General features: G+C 39.6%; 1 protein-coding gene across 4 annotated transcripts in view; it reads right to left on the reverse strand.

Moving 5' to 3' along the window:
• Nucleotides 1–19,040, reverse strand: part of LOC114256119 (putative CoA ligase CCL12) — a 53,172-nt gene that overhangs the window by 5,849 nt on the left and 28,283 nt on the right. For 2 of the 4 annotated variants that reach the window (XM_082910904.1, XM_082910906.1), the window contains exons 5-13: nucleotides 18,269–18,523; nucleotides 9,352–9,392; nucleotides 7,833–7,961; nucleotides 7,678–7,751; nucleotides 7,367–7,587; nucleotides 6,307–6,401; nucleotides 6,012–6,228; nucleotides 5,571–5,696; nucleotides 3,669–3,767 (exon numbers count right to left, since the gene is read on the reverse strand). In XM_082910904.1, the coding sequence (XP_082767030.1) occupies nucleotides 3,669–3,767; nucleotides 5,571–5,696; nucleotides 6,012–6,228; nucleotides 6,307–6,401; nucleotides 7,367–7,587; nucleotides 7,678–7,751; nucleotides 7,833–7,961; nucleotides 9,352–9,392; nucleotides 18,269–18,523 (1,257 nt within the window). Of the gene's footprint in view, nucleotides 1–3,668; nucleotides 3,768–5,570; nucleotides 5,697–5,916; nucleotides 6,229–6,306; nucleotides 6,402–7,366; nucleotides 7,588–7,677; nucleotides 7,752–7,832; nucleotides 7,962–9,351; nucleotides 9,393–18,268; nucleotides 18,524–19,040 lie in introns of all 4 variants that reach the window. The other 2 variants (XR_003627063.2, XM_082910905.1) reach the window with 2 other exon arrangements.

Here is a 19,040-nt window from a genome sequence, read left to right on the forward strand (position 1 = left end):
ATGGTAAACCTAATCATGTGAATCAGGTTATGGATTCTCCATCCTCTCAGTCGACACTTTTTCCCTCTGGCACAGTTGCTTCCCTAGCTGATTCTCATGATGCACTCACTACTCAACTTAGCGAGCTTACTGAGCTCGTCCAGTCTCTTCGTACTGCTATCCCTTCATCCTCCCCAGCTACAATGGCTGGTTCAGGTAATCTTGCCAGTGTGGCTCAATCTCCTCAATCTTGGCTCATAGACTCTGGTGCTAGTTCCAATATCTCCGGTAATTCATCTCTTTTCCATACTCTTCTTCCTGTTACACATAATATTATTCTAGCTGATGGATCCTCCCGACCTGTTAGTGGCAAGGGAATTCTTCAGCCCAGTCCATCTCTCTCCTTACCCTCTAGTCTTTATGTTCCTACTTTTCCATTTAATTTACTTTTTATTAGTCAATTGACTAAAGCTCTTCGCAGTTCCACACCCTTTTCTTCCACTTCGTGTGTTTTGCAGGACCTCCAGACTAAGAGGATGATTGGTTCGGGGCATGAGAAGGATGGCTTATATTTTTCTGGACACTGATAGCTTGTCTCGTTCTACTTATGCTGTTTTGAGTGCTACCTTGTCTCCTCTGCAATGGCATTTTCGCTTAGGTCATCCGTCTTTAACCAAGCTTAAGTTAGCCATTCATGGCTTGAGTCATGTGTCTAAACTTGAATGTGATGCTTGTCAGCTTGGCAAGCACCACCGTAGTTCCTTTCATAGTCGTGGTGTTAGTCGCGTGTCCACATCTTTTGATGTAGTCCATACAGACAAATGGGGTCCACCTCGGACTAACACTGTTAATGGCTTTCTTTATTTTGTTAGTTTTGTGGATGATTACTCTCGAATGACTTGGTTATTTTTAATAAAGCAGCGGTCTAAATTACCCCAAATAATTTCTAAATTTTATAATGAAATCTTTACTCAGTTTGGAAAACGTTTTAAAATATTCCGGTCTGATAATGCCTTAGAATATATGCAGTCTACTGTGGATCTTTTTGTGCTAATCGTGGTATTATTCATCAAACTAGTTGTGTCCACACATCCCCCCAAAATGGTGTTGCTGAGCGGAAACACCGCCATTTGTTAGATGTTGCTCGCACATTACTGTTTAACATGCACGTTCCCAAATAGTTTGGGGGTGATGCTGTGCTCACTGCTTGCTCTCTTATTAACCGCATGCCCTCGATTATGTTACAAAACCAGTCTCCCTTCTCTCAGTTATACCCTGATTGTTCCCCGTTTCCTCTTTCTCCTCGTATTTTTGGTTGTGTGGCTTTTGTCCATGTCCTTGATCCAGGCCTGAGTAAGTTATCTCCTCGTGCTCGTAAATGTGTGTTTTTAGGCTATTCTCGTACTCAAAAAGGTTATCGATGTTATCACCTTGAGTCCCGTCGGTTCTTTGTCGGTGCTGATGTTACCTTTTTTGAGTCCACCCCTTTTTTTTCTTCATCTGGGCAGCAATTGTCAGTCGATCTTATATCTTGTCATAAGGGGGAGCCAGCATCTCCCACACCTACTCCCACACCTACTTTTCCTGTGCCTTGTGTCTCCTCCTCCTCTGTTTCACCCTCCACCAATGTAGATCCCTCTTCTTCACCTCTATCTCCTCTTCAAGTTTATCAACGGTCCCAAAATCGTCACCTTGTTTCTTATGGCCCGAACAGTTCATCTTCTTTGTCAGAGGCTCCTGGCCCTCTTACCGTTCTGGACTTTGATGATCTTCCCATTGCTTTGCGCTGAGGTAAACGTGCTTGCACCCAACATCCTATTGCCCATTTTGTTTCTTATGATCGTCTTTCCATTAGTCTTTACTCCTTTGCTTGTAGCTTGTCTTGTGTTTCCATTCCTTCTTCTTATGAGCAGGCTATGTCCATGTCGAGTTAGAAGCATGCTGTGGATGAGGAAATGAGTGCTCTTCATTAGAATCAGACTTGGGACCTTACTCCATTGCCTTCTGGGAAACCTAGTGTCGGTTGTCGTTGGATTTATACTGTCAAGTATCTTCCTGATGGTACTGTTGAGCAGCTTAAGGCCCACTTAGTGGCCAAAGGCTATACATAAACTTATGGCATTGATTATCTGGAGACCTTCTCCCCTGTGGCTCACCTCAACTCTGTTCGGATTCTTTCCTCTATTGACATTAGTCAATCTTGGCCTTTATATCAGCTTGATATAAAGAATGCCTTTCTTCATGGCGATCTCCAAGAGGAGGTCTATATGGACCAGCCACCTGGCTATGTTGTTCCCAGCAATAAGCATGTGGTTTGTCGATTGCAGAAGGCCTTGCATGGTCTCAAGCAATCTCCACATGCTTGGTTTGATAGCTTCAGTGCAGTTGTGCTTTCACATGGGTTTCGCCGTTCCGCTTCTGATCATTCTGTTTTTGTTCACCACTCGTCTACTGAGAGTATTGTTCTTCTTGTCTATGTGAATGACATCATCATTTCTGGCAGTGACTCCACCGGTATTGCTGATTTAAAATAGTCTTTAGGTCAGCACTTTCACACTAAGGACTTGGGTCATCTTCGCTATTTTCTTGGGATTGAGGTTGCTCGGTCTTCTCGGGGGCTGTTTCTTTCGCAAAGCAAGTATGTGCTTAATCTTCTCTCTGAGGCTAGCCTCCTAGGCACTCGTCCAAGTGATACTCCAATGGACTCTTGTGTTAAACTAGATGGTGATACTGGGGACTTATTTCTTGATATTGGCCGTTATCGTCATTTAGTTGGAAAATTGATTTATCTCACCGTCACTCGTCCTGATATTACATATGTTGTCAATGTGGTTAGTCAGTTTATGCATGCTCCTCATCACCCTCATTTTGAAGTTGTTTGTCGTATCTTGCGTTATCTGAAGCGTGCCCCAGGTTATGGTCTACTCTATCGTCCATCTTCTTCCTTATCTGTCACTGGTTTTAGTGATGCTGATGGGACGGGCAGTCGGACTGATCGTCGTTCTACCTCGGGCTATTGCACCTTCGTTGGCGGTAATCTTGTTACTTGGCGCAGCAAGAAGCAGAAAGTTGTTACTTGTTCGAGTGCCAAGACTGAGTACCGTGCCATGACCCATACTGCTTCTAAGATGTTGTGGGTTCACTCTCTTCTACAGGATTTTGGTATTCTTGTTCCCACTCCTATGAGTATGTGTTGTGATAATCAGGCTGCTATCTTTATTGCTAATAATCCAGTATTTCATGAACGTACGAAGCATATTGAGGTTGATTGTCATTTTATTCACGACCTCTTACTGAGAAAGCAACTTGTGACTCCTTATGTTCGTTCTGAAGATCAATTGGGTGATATCTTCACCAAACCCTTGGCTCGGTCTTCCTTTTATGGCTTATCTAGCAAGCTGGGCATGTTTGATCTCTATGCTCCAGTTTGAGGGGGAGTGTTAGAATAGTCATATGTTATTATGTCATTATTTTATTAGTTGAGGGTACTATGGTCATATTGTAATATGTCTTCATAGAAATATATACTGCTGGAGTAGGGTTGATTTTCACAACTCTAAACCAATTAGTCACACCATCTTCTCTTCTCTCTTTCTTCCTCTCTAACCCTAACCCTAATATTCAACTCTTGTGCATTCTAACTAACACGACTTCAAAAGCGGAGAGAGATATGAGAGTGTGGTTGGTACCTTTACACCACCAAGATTCATGGTGTCATCAGCCCTTCCCTGTACAACAAAATATCCTCCAGCAGTTCTCTTGATGATGTCTCCGTGTCTCCTTAGTTGCTGTGAGTAGCAATCAAGTTAGAATAAATATTATGAAAGCCACTTCTATGCACCAGATCATATAGCATTTGTACTCACCAGATATTCTGATAATTATTCACTACTTATTTATGGACAAGAGTTCAACTTTCAAAGTAATCCTAACAAACAATTACATCTTATAATTTTTATCCCAAGTAGCTTCTATCTGGAATTATGATTTATAAAGAGGTATGGTAAATGAGAAGACAAGAAGATTTATTCAATTCAGCAATTGTTCATGCCAACAGGTTAGGTGAGGACATTGGCCTGATTGCTTTAGTTCTAGAAGACTAAATTTCATTCTTAAACTTTTGAAACTGAACATAATGCAAATTTTGAGAACACATGCAATTCCAAAGCATTCATGTTTAAACAAATCCCCTAGAATTTTTTAAAAGAACAGCTCTTATGCTACCTGAGTGACATTTATCCTTCAATTTCCAAGAACAGTAAAAAAAAAATTCAAAAATGAAAAGAAACAGGTTCGCATTCTAGAATCTTATAACTTTCATGAAATTCTCTCTTTTACAAAACTGATACTTATTAAAACCACTGTTTTGAAATATTGATACACATAGAACACCATTAATCCTGGTCAGGCACTCTAAAAATCTAACTCGACCCCATTAATCCTGGTGTTGACTGATCACCTGAAATGCATCGTGCGCATCCATTGTTTTATGGACCTATTTATTTGGGCAATCAGCTTGGTCACAGGAAGTTTCTCTATGAATGATCCAATGCTAAGTTACATGGACACAAGTACAGGAGTCAAATATGGATGCATATTTAGGGGACAAAACCATCAAACCTCTAATCTAAGAAACACATACACTTCTATGAAGGTGATGTGTCCGTGTCGAAATGATGTTGGAAACCAATAATCATTGGACACTTTCTAATACGTGTTGGACACATATCCAAACATTTTAGACCTCAACATGCTTCAAGCACTTGGGGACACATGTCTGTCATTTAGACATACATGAAACACATTGAGTTTGAACAAAATAATTGAATAATAAAAGAAAAACAATATGAATTATATCTATTAATCTCTTATCCAAGTATAAGAATTAGTGGTATGTTGCAATTTCTATTTAGATGAAATATTCATATATATGACACAATTTTTCCCCTCCCAAACACACATTAATGTGGACTAATCGGATGCTATTTTTTTTATTTATTTATTCATATATATGACACATACTAAGTATAAAAAACCACATATTTTGAGCATCTGTCACATGCTGTGTCCTATATTTTTTGAAAATTGTAGTGTCGGCGTGATTATCTAGTATCCGTGTCATGTCGTGTGACCGTGTCTAGGCTTCTTAGTCCCTAATTGAAGGATATGAGGACTTCGTAAAAATATATATAAACTCTTATATTATCAATCTATTTTATGGAATAAAATGGTATTTTATGTAACATAGACTGTCAAAAAAGGTATTTTACTCATTTTACAACAATTTTGCAACCCAAAATAAATAAATAAGTATAATGACTGTTAAATAAAATAACATACCAAAATTAAATTGATGGATATGCTTGATAATTGCATATCTGATGGAAGTATCGGACATATTTTACACCCTTATCTACGTGTCAAGTGCCTGACACTACTTGATTTATTTTGAAGAGTCCATATAACATATATCTACAGTTCTGGAATGAGATTTCTAACTTGTTTCTACCACTGTAATGTCTAATGTGCATTGAACTTGACAAATAATTATAACTAACAACTTAGAGCATGGTGTCTCCACGTTAGCGTACCATTCCTTTGTACATGGGCATTCCTTTGAAGTACACTTCTTCATGATCAGCATTAAGCAATCTATCAGTAGCTCCCATGTATTGAGGAAATAAACCCACTTCACCAACACAAGCTTGATCATCCAGCTGTCACATATGTCAAAAATATCAAACAAATGCAAATGCAAATGCAGGAATCTCCAAAATGACAATCAAATAGATTTGACTTGTCTAGATGGTTAAATTTGTTATGAGTCATTGTATCCATTGTAACTAGTCACTATCACACAGCCATAGCAGGGCAGGTAATATTGGATCCATTACAGTTGAGAAGGCTTAGCAAGTGATTTACCAAAATAATCCTCACCTAAAGGTGCAGCAAAAACCCTCCAGCCAATGGTGTGATCCAGTGAAAGAATTCTTATAGCAACAATTTTCAAATTTAGTCAGATAATTTCTTACATAAGGAACCCCATGTTCATCAAGGATGACAAAGCCTGTTGTCATTGACGCAGAGCTAAATGTTCCAAATGCTTGAGGTTGCAGAAGACTTCCCTGGATGTAGGATGATGCGAGTTCAGTGCCCCCACAACATTCAATAATGGGTTTGTAGTAAGCCCTTGAAGAAAGCCAAAGGTCATCATCAACATTAGAGGCTTCTCCAGTAGAACCAAATGACCTGCACATATTCATATTTAAATCCATTTTCTAGTGAATGATGCAACCATGAATATGTGAAATTTAAATGGCAGATTACCTTATTTTTGTCCAATCTAGGCCTTCCATGCAATGTGTACTCTTCCAAGCCTTGACTAAGCTTGGGACTGTGCCCAAAATAGTCACACCTGCATCCTAAACAAACGTAACAAAGAAAAAAGAGGTGTTTGTAGAGCAACTGTCAATTACTTGAAAGCATAATAGAGTCGAATTATACCCTTCGGCATGTATTGAAGGGGAAAAAAATTTAAAAAAAAAATAAAAAAATGTAGAAATTCCTTTTGAACCTTTTTTCCTAGTTTCTTATCTTCTCCTGCGTTGCCTATTAGACATATTCAAATAGCTTGATATACATTGTTGGGCCCATTTCCTAATAACTTAAACTTTTGAGACAATTGGTGACTTAACATGGTATCAGAGGTCATGGGTTTCAAGTCTCTCTTAAGTATGAATGTTTTCATCTCCACGTGCAAGATGGGGTTGCATGTGAGGGAGGGTATTGAATGGCTTGATATATACATTGTTGGGCCCATTACCTAACAACTTAAACTTTTGGGACAATTGGTGACTTAGCAAGCAATACAAAACATGAGTCCCTTTTTCATTCTAGTGTAGGAATGAGCAAAATTCTAGAAGTAATCTTTTTGTTTTTTTATAACCATTACCCAAACAGAAATAAAAGGGAATACAAATCCCAAGGGCACACAATACTCCCCCCATCCCAAAATATTAGTCCCTTATTCCATTTTTCATTGTCCCAAAATATTAATCCCTTTTCAAAAATCAAGGACTAAAATAATATAAATTTACTATTTTGCCCTACTTCAAATTCATTAATAACATAAAAAGTACAATATGACAATTGATATTCCCAAAAAAAAAATGTACTATCAAAGGATAATTTTGGAAAATTAATATTTTTAAAATGCAATAATTGAACTATCAAAAAAAGTTGGATTCCCCAAAAGGGACTATTATTTTGGGACGGAGGGAGTAGAAGAAATAATTTATTTCATAAATTCAAAAGGTGCCTCATGAATAAAACAGTAAAAGACTATTTCATTCTAAATGAACATAAAGGAAAATCAGTATTCGGGAACCTGAACAAATTGTCCAAAGCCACGGCCGAGAGGAGATCCATGATAAAGAGCAAGAGTTGCCCCAGTTAGAAAGCATGAATACAGCAAAATTGGCCCCATCACCCATCCTAAATTTGTGGGCCAGCATAAGACATCCCCAGACTGAACATCAACATGTGCCCAGGAATCAGCAGCACATCTAATTGGAGAAACCTGGGTCCATGGTATAGCTTTTGGATCCCCTGATAAAGGAAAAATAAATTACAGAATCAAGGGATGAGAAAATCCAGAATTAAACTGTAAAAAAACAATGTCAGACCAGAAAATTTTACCTGTGGTTCCGGATGAGAAGAGTATATTAGTCGTGGAGTCTATAGGTAGATAGACTGGAGAAAAGTAATTTGATCTGGCAGAAAAGAAAAATATTGTTAAACCAAAGTAAATAAGTCACTAGGAGAAAATCATATATACACGAGTGTGGCATTACCTAGGGTGGTAATCAACACTGGAAAGAAAATGTTTCCATGACAAGTCCTGTTTCCTCAGTTGAACATCCACGTCCTTTCCAGATGCAGGAATCACAATAGCTTTAGGTGGAACAGCTTCTACTACTCGACTGCAAGGGAAGAGGAGAAAAAAACACAAAAAGCCATGATTATGCTAGAAGTTCATTTAGAAGCATGTCTTGTGAAATTTAATTACATATTTTTAGGATAGGAAATTATTAGGATATTAGTCAGAGCTACTAAACTAAGTGCTTCAAGTAAATCTCACAGAAACAATGTTAGATGGACTCGGGCATAAGTATCGAGTGCGAGTGTGTATCCAACTCGTCAAAGCTTCCTAAACCTAAATCTTAGGATATTGCGATATGCATCCAAAAGTTGGGTATTGGTACAGGGAGATATCCTGAACACTTGTATATTTTGCATACTGTATGATATTGTTAGATAATCTGATGCAAATTATTTGAAATGTATTTGAAATTAAATAAGATTTAGGAAAAATATAGAATTTCTACCTCTCATTCCTGTGAGAGGCAAAAAACATTTTTTTACTAGCAAATGTGAGATGCATCGTCAAACATCATACAAATTTAGAGGATTCAAGTGTCTAAATTGTGTACGTGTGTCGGACAACTATCCCACACATTTATCCTTATCATATCCGTTGGAAACGGGTACTGTGGAGGAAATAGAAAATTGGTGTGTGACATTTTTTTAAGAGAAAATTTGGCCTTTCTACACAATTGAAACTTTAACTGCAAATCGTTCAAAAAACTGGGGCAGCTTGAGTGGGGGAGTGGCCAATGAAGCTACATTCAACGAATAACTGAATTTGGATCTTTGAATGAAATTGATTCAAAGAGTCCTCCTCTGCTCCATTTCCCAAGACTTCTGGTGCATAATGCATTCAAATTTTGCTACCAAACATACATTCCTGCCTCAGAGGGAGTTTTGGGTCTTAAAGGTCCTTCAATAGGTTTATGAACCTTCCCCATGCACTTTTGACTCAATTTTTTTTTTTTTTTGTCAATATGTAAGAGGTGTATGTCTGTGACCACCAGGCACTTAAGAACTGCACTGTCCTTTTCAAGGAAGTAGAAATTACCACTTTAACTAACATCTGGTTGTTCTCAACAATTTCCACTCATCCCTGAGCCACTGGGAAGAGCTTATAACATGTAAAATGACATTACATATGCTATTCAAATGTAGTTAACAATAATCTTAATTCTCACTTATGCTGCACACAGAGCAAAATTTCCATAACAAACATGGGCTCTATGGCCTATGAAACAGGAAAAGCCAAGGACATGGATATGGACTTCAAAAGTAGTTAACATTAATCTTAATCCTCATTTATGCTGCACATAGAACAATATTGTAGTAATAACATGGCTATATGGGATATGAAACAGGAAAAGCCAAGGAAATGGATATGGACTTCAACAGTAGATCATTGCATGCAGTATTCACTCAATCTGTTTTAAGTGAAACCCTTACCTGTATAAAGGAAATTTCCGACCCCCTCGTACTATAAAATCCTGAATTCAAAATCAAGCAAGAAGCAATTTCAAAATAAAGCAAATTATATGCAAAAGTAAAATTATTCAACTAGTTTATAGAATTCTATCAGCTGTGAAGTAACTACAATAGGAGCAGCTCAAATAGTTTTATTTGAGAAAAATCAGTTTTATTAATGTTGAAGATAATTTTTACCAAAGGTATATAATTGAAGGGAGTCGATATGAACGGGGCATGGCCTGGACTTGGCCAAGCTCCCTGCATGGTCCAAGCCCATTGAACCCTATAGATGTGCGCCAAACAAGGAGATGGGCCAAGCTTACTAGATGGACCAAGCCCAATCCAGTGAACATACTTGGGTTGAGCCAAGAAATGGCTAAGGCCAGACACCTCAAATCACAACTTGGGCCACGTATCAAGAGCATTAGGGTCGGGATGACCACCCATTGGGCCGAGGCAGGCATGAGCTGAACATCTGTAAACTAGATCGGTCCACCTAGACCATCATGTTGGTCAAAGCCCAAAGCACAACGCTGCCAGGCTGGAAGAGCTCAACCAGACACCTTAGTGAGCACTCCCTGGGAGAGCAACCTCGTAGACTAAGTAACAAGGCCTTGACCTTAGACTCAACTCAAGGTCACAACAAAGGATTACACGTCATCACAATCACCAGGAGCCAAATAAAATGGTTAAGAATATTGCATCACATGGAGGGAAATAGATGAGCTCACATGGCAGACATACCTAACAGAATTGTGGTCCCCCCCACTCAGGTGTAATGATAACCTGAGCAAGGGGGCATAGGTTACTCTCTCTCTCTCTCTCTCTCTTCCTGAGTCCTTGACTTTAGCATTGGAGGGGTTTTTCAACCAATCCCAACCAGGCAGCTCTCACTGTGTTCTTAGTCTTGTAGGTCTCAATTCCTGGATAGCCCAGCTTGGTCATGGAGCGCTAATTCATTAAACAATGAGAGATTCATTCTCGCACATCAATAACAAAGTATAAATATACACATTTATGCATGGGTCAATTAAGATAGTTGGAGAAAAGGTATCTTTCCATTTTGTTTTTTCACAGAAGTTAAGGTGCATAAGCACACAGGTGGAGCTATGTTGGGGCTAGTTAGGAAAATTTCCCTCACTAACTTTCATGGAATCACTAACCAAACCAAACCAAATCTTAAGTCCCATCAAATGGGGTCAGCTGCATGAATCCTTCTTCTCTATTCGAAGATTCATATATCTATTTACTACACTAGTCCACGTCAATCTAGGTTTACCCCTTCCCCCAAGACTACTATCTACCTTCACTGCATCGCATCTCTTCACTACGGCCTCTGTTGGTCTCCGTTGTATATGATCAAGCCATCTTAATTTATTCTCTCTCAACTTATTTGCTATCGATATTGTGAGAATATATGTTAATTACAGAAATATATCAATTAGGTTGACTGTATATTTTAGATTGATTGTGTGAATATTAGATTGATTGTATGTGGTTATTATTTCCTATTACAGATTAGGTTTAGGTTTGCTATATATATCGGTTATAATCTCTGTATTAGAAAAACAATTGAATATACGATTATTTAGAAAGCTTACATGTACTACTACCTGTTAGAATAGTATATTATTAGTTGGGTTTTTATTCAGATGTAATTATTCTATACCTTAGGGCTCCCTTGTAATTATTAATCTTTATTAATATAAAAATGGGATAATATCACAATCATTTCCCAATCTTTGTATTCTCTAAAAACATCATGGTATCAGAGTCATAACACAACCCTAAACCCTAAACCTATACCCCACAGCCACCACAAAGCTAGGTTTGACTGAACCTGCCAGAGTCAGCCCTCAGTCGAACACTGTCGCCAGTGCCCAGTCACTGGTTGGTCACTGCGATAGTCCATCTTACCTTGCCTAGTCACACCCTTTCGTTGCACCCTTCGATCACTGTCGCAGGTCCCCAATCACGTGTTGGTCCCTGCCGACAGCCCTTCTAGCCTAAGTCGACCACTATGGATGTGTGGTCTTGCCTAGCCGACTGCCACTGGTAGTCTCTCAGCCCTAGTCGACAGCCCCGAGGCTTCCTCTGGCTTCCTTCATCTCTCTCTGTGTCGTCTTGGCCTTCGGCTACTGTCTGTGATGAGGTATTGACCTCGGTTTGCTTCTGCTTCTGTTTTCTTCGTTTCTTCTACACATACAAATACAAATACAAAAAAAATACAAAACAAACAAAACAAAACAAACAAACAAACACACACTTATATGAGTGTTTAATTCTTTAATATTCTTAGTGGTCTTCGTGCTTACTATTCTTCCACCATATTTCGGGTTTGTGATTGGCACTAGTTTCTGTTGAGGGTTCCGTAGTATAATATCCATGGCAGATTCCACCAGTGGGTCCACTACTTCTTAGACACCTAAGAGTGAGAGTTCCAGTATACCTACTACTATGACTGATAACCCCAACCATAGTCTTAAAATCATCACCTCTCTATTCAATGGTTAAAACTATCTAGCGTGGTCACAAAGTTTTGACTATTTTTTTGAAGAGCAAAGGCAAGAGGGGATATGTTGATTGGTTAATACATTCTATGGCCTTGAAGATTAGAGAGGGCTATCTATCTATGGACACTGCACAGGATATTTATGAGGCAGTGGCTACTACTTTTCACAAAGGGAATTTCTCACAAGCATTTGAGTTGCACCACTCTATTGAGAGTTCTGTTCAGGGGGAGCAAACTGTTCTTCAGTACTTTACCTTCCTCACTAACGGATGGAAACGTCTTGATCACCTGCAGGATTATAAACCTGTTTACACTGCTAATTTAGTTGGGTACAAAAAGTTCATTACATAGGAAACAGTTTCTAGCCGGTCCCAATGTGGAGTATGATTCGGTTCGAAGTCGGGTTTTGGGTATAGACATTCTTCCTTTACTTCCAGAGGCATTTGCCTATGTACAGAATGAGGAAAGTCGCCGGTCTGCTATGATGTCACCTATTTCTACTGACCACTCCACGTTATTGTCTACCTCTAGAGATGGCCACAGTCTGACTCCCATCCCTCTGTCTGCTGCCAAGGAGTCTGTCTTATGTGATTACTGTCGCAAGCCACGGCATACTTGTGAGACGTGTTGGAAGCTTCATGGGACTCCATCCAGGGGTTGAAGTGATCGGCCTAGTTCTAGAGGAGGTAGGTTAAGCCAATCTCGAGGACGTGGCTCGCATCCACAGGCTCATCAGTCTAGTGTCGTTAATACACTTGATTCTACTTCCACTTTCGTTAGTTAGGCTTCTGATGGTCTCTCTGGCATGACTACTCATAAGCTTGCGGATGTTCTGCGTCACTTGTTAGACCGCCAGTCTTCTACTGCTCTCAGTACATCTTCCTTGTCGTTTGTCCGCTCAGGTAACTTAGTCTCTTCTCCTCGTGTTTTCCTTTCTCATAAGTCTTTGCCCTAGATTATTGATTCTAGTGCCTCAAATCATATGTCTGGATCCTCTGACCTTTTCTCTGCCTACAAGCCCTCTTTAGGTCAGGATAAAGTGAGGATTGCAGATGGTACTATTTCTTCCATTTCTGGGAAAGGTTTAGTCCATGTCACTCCTATCATACCCCTATCTTCTGTTCTCCATGTTCCCAATTTTTCTGTTAACTTGTTATCCTTGAATCGTATTACAAAGGATTTGAATTGTAGTGTGACTTTTTTCCCTGATCATTGTCTTTTTCAAGACCTTGTCACGAGGAGGACGATTGGCAGTAGTAGTACAGAAAATGGTCTCTACTTCCTAGATCAACCAGACAAGCTCACTCATTCTTCCACCACAAGTCCTACTACCCAAGATGATTTATGGCTGTGGCGTCGGCATCTTGGGCATCTTTCTTTTTATTTAATTAAACATTTATTTCCATCTATTTTTGCAAACAATAATGTGTCTGAATTTCTTTGTAAGTCTTGTCAACTTGGAAAACAACACAGAGCTTCTTTTGCTCCCAGTTTTAATAAAAGTTTAGTTCTGGTCTATCTCGTGTTTTGTCTGTTAAAAGTCATCGATGGTTTGTTACATTTATTGATGATTTTTCTCATACTACTTGGGTGTATCTCATAAATGACAAGAGTGAGGTTTTCTCTGTGTTCTGCAATTTTCACAAGATGATTTGTGCTTAGTTTGGGGCCACCGTCAAAATCTTCCGTTCTGATAATGGGAGGGAATACATAAATTCTGGGTTAGGACAATATTTTTCTGCCCATGGCACTATCCATTAGACCTCTTGCACCAATACCCCTCAACAAAATGGGGTGGTGGAACGCAAGAATTGTCATCTTCTTAACATGGCTCGATGCATATGTTTTTCTATGTGTGTGCCTCAGTCCTATTGGGACGACGCTATTCTCACCGTTGCCCATCTTATTAATCGTCTTCCTAGCTAGGTCTTGCAAAAACAAGCTCCCCTTCAAGTTTTCCCAGGTTCCGAGTCCTTATTTTCTCTTCCTCCAAAAATATTTAGCTGTATGTGTTTTGTCCACAATCACTCTCCTACTCGTGGTAAGTTAAACCCTTGTTCCTTCAAATGTGTTTTCCTTGGGTACTCTCCTACTCAAAATGTGTATAAATGTTATCACCCTCCTTCTCGTAAGTGGTTTGTGTTCATGGATATCACCTTTTTTGAGTCCTAGTCCTATTTCTTGTCCTCTCCGGTGTCGCAGTCTTCCCTTCAGGGAGAGCCTTGGTGTGAAGAGATTCTTGTGATTCCTATGGTGGAACCAATTGTTTTTGCACCACCATCTCTTGCTGGGACTACAGAACCCAATGTCACCAAGGATAGGGAAGGGGAAGGGGAAAGGGAAAGGCAAGTTTATGTCTGGGCTAAAGACAGACAGAAAGTTGACTAGATATAAGAAACTACTTTTGCTCTACCAGTGACATCTCCTGCTTCTGATAAAAGTCCAGATAACTTCAAATCTCTTGAGTCCACTGATCTTGATACTCCTATTGATCTTGATGTTCCTATTGCCAATCGAAAGGGTATGAGATCTTATACTCAACATCATATCTCAAATTTCGTGTCCTACTCTCATTTGTCATCCTTATATAGAGCTTTTGTGTTAAATATTTCATTTGTTAGCATTCCTAACCATTTTCAGGATGATTTTGCTACCTCTAAGTGGAAATTTGCCATGACTGAGAAAATGAAAGCACTTGTGAAAAATGGCACTTGGGAATTGACTGAGTTACCTAAAGGCAAACGACCTGTGAAACACAAAGCGGATGGTTCTATTGAGCGTTACAAGGCTAGACTTGTGGCAAAAGGGTTCACTTAGACATATGGCATTAACTATCAAGAGACCTTTGCACCCGTTGCTAAGATGAATTCAGACAGAGTACTTCTCTCTCTAGTAGCTAATCTAGATTGGTCACTTCATCAGTTTGATGTAAAAAATGCCTTTCTCCATAGTGACTTCGAAGAAGAGGTATATATGGACATTCCTCCTGGTTTTGAGAATCATCAGACAAAAGGTAAAGTATGTTGGCTTAGGAAGTCATTATATGGTCTCAAACAGTCTCCAAGGGCTTGATTTGAGAGATTCACTCAGGCTATGCTTAAATATAGCTTCAAACAAAGTCAGGCAGATCACACCTTATTTGTAAAACATTCCTCACATGGTAAGACTACAGCGCTCATTGTTTATGTGGGTGACATAGTTTTTATAGGTGATGATAGTGAGGAAATACCTCTGTTGAAGAAATATTTAGCAAGTGAGTTTGAAATCAAAGACTTGGGGAGCTTGAAGTATTTTCTGGGAATTGAAGTTGCTCGCTCTAAGGATGAGATATTTGTCTCACAGCGGAAGTATGTGCTTAACCTATTGAAGGAAACTGGGATGCTTGGTTGCAGAACCTATGACACTCCATTGGAACCCAATCAGAAACTGGGGGATGATGAAGAAGAAGCAGCTGTTGATAGGGGGAGCTACCAATGTTTAGTGGGTAAGCTCATCTATCTCACTCCAGTCCTGATATTGTTGTTTCTGTCAGTGTGGTTAGCTAGTTTATGCATGCTCCTCATCAGATTCACTTCGAGACTGTCATAAGAATTTTGCGGTACTTGAAGTCTGCTCCTGGTAAGAATCTTTATTTTTCAAAGCATAATCATCTTTGTGTGGAAGCCTATACAGATGCTGATTGGGCTGAATCAGTAACTGATAGGAGATCGACTTCAGGGAATTGCACTTTTGTTGGAAGTAACCTAGTTACTTGGAGGAGTAAGAAATAGAATGTGGTTGCCAAGTCAAGCGCAGAAGCTAAGTTTAAAACTATAACACAAGGGGTGCGTGAACTCTTATGGATCAAGTTATTGTTGGGTGATCTAGGTATTGATCAGACAGACTCCATGCAGTTATACTGTGATAATAAGGCCGCTATCAACATCACTCACAATCAGGTTCAACATGACAGGACAATGCATGTTGAGATTGATCGCCACTTCATTAAGGAAAAACTCACTAGCGGCACAATATGTACTCCATTTGTGCAGTGTGGTGAACAACTCGCTGACATCCTCACCAAGGGAGTTGGAAGTAAGCCATTGCATGACATCCTAGGCAAGCTAGGCATAAGAGATATCTTTGCACTAGCTTGAGGGGAAGTGTTAGAATAGTATATTATTAGTTGGGTTTTTATTCAGATGTAATTATTCTATACCTTAGGGCTCCCTTGTAATTACTAATCTTTATTAATATAAAAAGGAGATGATATCACAATCATTCCCCAATCTTTGTATTCTCTAAAAACATCACTACCCATTCTCGAATATACTCATTCCTAATTCTGTCTTTTCTAGTCTTGCCACAAACCTTAGCATCATTATCTCAGCAACACTCATCTTATCTACATGTTTCTTAGTTGCCCAACATTCCGTCCCATACAACATCGCTGGTTTAATAGCTGTTCCATAGAATTTCTTTTTTAGTCTAATGGGTACTCGTTTATCGCCCAATACTCCAGACGCACTCCTCCACTTAAGCCACCCCGCCTTAATTCTATGGACCACATCCGCTCCAATCTCCCCAGTCGTTGTGATAATCGATCATAAATAACGAAAATATGCACTCTTAAATAGTTCTTGATTCTCAATCTTCACTTCTCATCTGTTTCCATTGTGACAGTTACTTTCATGACATCACTATTTACACATAATTTTTTTTAACAATACAAATGTGGAAAAATTCCTATACTATTTTTGATTTCTAAACAAATAACAACACATCAATCAGACTTGATCTAATACCACTGAAATTCTCCCTAGAGGAAAAAATACATGTTGGTGCAAATACTCTGAAATGACAATGTTGTTGAACTTCCGTAAAAAAACTAGCTTGAATAATAAACACTTTGAGTCGTGTTATGTGCGTCGCTTTCTTAAAGACTATGTGTTTCCACCAAATGGTGTGCATCGGGCTACCAACAAATCTTCCCTCAAGATACAACAAAACTTGATCTAAGGATCTTTTGTTTACATTTGCATAAAGAAAGATCAGAATACCCTTGTAAAAATTAATGTAAGAGAACTGGGGTTCTGATATTCTATTTCTGTAGAATAACAGAATATCATAAAAGAAGAAAGCTCCTGATTGAAATAACAGAGAGAGAGAGAGAGAGAGAGAGAGAGAGAGAGAGAGAGTGAGAGAATTTCAGACTTGCTACTGAATTCTGAAATTGGAATGATATAAATGGCTGGATTCTGCCCCTATTTATAGACTTGTAAGCATCCGATCGGAGGGATTGTGACCCTTGATGGCACATGTACAACAACGGCTCAAATCTGGCCACTGGATTTGGCTTCAATGATGGGGATCTTGTCTCACACTGAATAGGTGTAACAAATGGACACACCCTATCACGATTGGGTTTCATCTGCACTCACTAGATCAACAGCCACGATCGCATCTTATCATAATCAGACACGCAACTGTCTGATCAGTTGCACCAACTCACTGCCACATGGTGTTGATTGTACTACACATCAGCGCCACAACCTACCTACCTAGATCATGCCATGTCACTGCCACCAAGGTTTTTGTAGCAAATAGGACACCGCCTCCATGGAGCCTCATGCCAATATGTTAGTGCTAAGTCTTAAGTGCAAAGTGTGCCACACAGCCCACATGCCACACGGTTGCATGTGCGTGCATACTAGAACTCAATGGCTCTGATGCCCACCCAATGCCCTAGGAATAGGATTTTTGTCTGTCCAAAGGAGCACGAGGAGATAACCTAAGAACACACACTTGCGTGCACGAGGAGATAACTTATCCAACCCAGGGTCAAGAACATGGACAAAGAACACACACCCAAAAATGCGAGGAGGCAAGGGAAAAAGGAGATGTGGTGGGATATAACAGAGAATAAGGAGATGTGTGTACAACACTAGAGGGCATGCGATTGATAAGCAAACAAGCAGTGAGAACAGCATCGCCCCAAAACTGTTTGGGGACATGCATATTAAACATCAGGGTGCGAGCAACATCTAGCAAATGGCGGTGTTTCCGTTCTGCAACACCATTTTGTGGGGATGTATGAGGACAACTAGTTTGATGAATAATACCATGAGCATCACAAAAGGTAGTTACATTAGATTGCACATATTCTAAGGCATTATCAGACCGAAATATCTTAATACGTTTACCAAATTGAGTAAAGATTTCATTATAAAACTGAGAGATGATGGAAGGCAAATCAGATCTTTGTTTCATTAAAAACAACCAAGTCATCCGAGAGTAATCATCTACAAAAATAACAAAATAAAAGAACCCATTAACAGTGGGAGTTCTAGAAGGACCCCAAATATCTGTATGGACAAGAGCAAAAGACTCAGACACACGACTAACATTACGACGAGGAAAAGAACTACGATGATGCTTTCCAAATTGACAGGCTTCACACTCAATTTGAGAAACATGACTCAAACACGGAACAGCTAACTTGAGCTTGGCCAAGGAGGGATGACCCAAGCGAAAATGCCACTGAAGAGGAGATACACTAGCACTCAACACAGCAGATGGAGGAGGAGACGTCTCAGCGTCCAAAAAGTATAAGCCATCCTTCTCATGCCCCGAACCAATCATCCTCTTGGTCTGGAGGTCCTGCAAAACACATGAAGTAGGAGAAAAGATTATCGAACAATGGTGAGCTTGAGTCAATTGGCTAACAGAAAGCAAATTAAATGAAAATTTAGGAACATAAAGACCAGAAGGTAAGGACATGGATGGAGTGGGATGAAGAGGGCCTTGACCACAGACAGGCCGAGAAGATCCATCAGCAAGTATAATGGTATGATCAACAGGTCTAAGAGTATCAAAAAGAGAGGAATTACCAGAGACATGAGAACTAGCACCAGAGTCTAGGAGCCAAGGCTAAGAGGACTTAGCCACACATGCAATATTACCTGAACTAGCTATGGTAGCAGTAGAGGAAGAAGGTAGACTAGGTCGGAGAGACTGGACAAGAGTAGTAAGCTCACTAATTTGAGTAGTGAGTGTCTCATGCGAAGTAACAGGAGAAACATCCGAGCCAATGGACAACAAGGAAGACTGTGAGGAGGGGACATCCATAACTTGATGGACATGATCAGGTCTGCCATGCTTTTGCCAACACCAAGGT

This window comes from Camellia sinensis, unplaced genomic scaffold (assembly GCF_055761805.1).
Source record: "Camellia sinensis isolate YWXY unplaced genomic scaffold, ASM5576180v1 Unanchor1, whole genome shotgun sequence".
Taxonomy (NCBI): domain Eukaryota; kingdom Viridiplantae; phylum Streptophyta; class Magnoliopsida; order Ericales; family Theaceae; genus Camellia; species Camellia sinensis.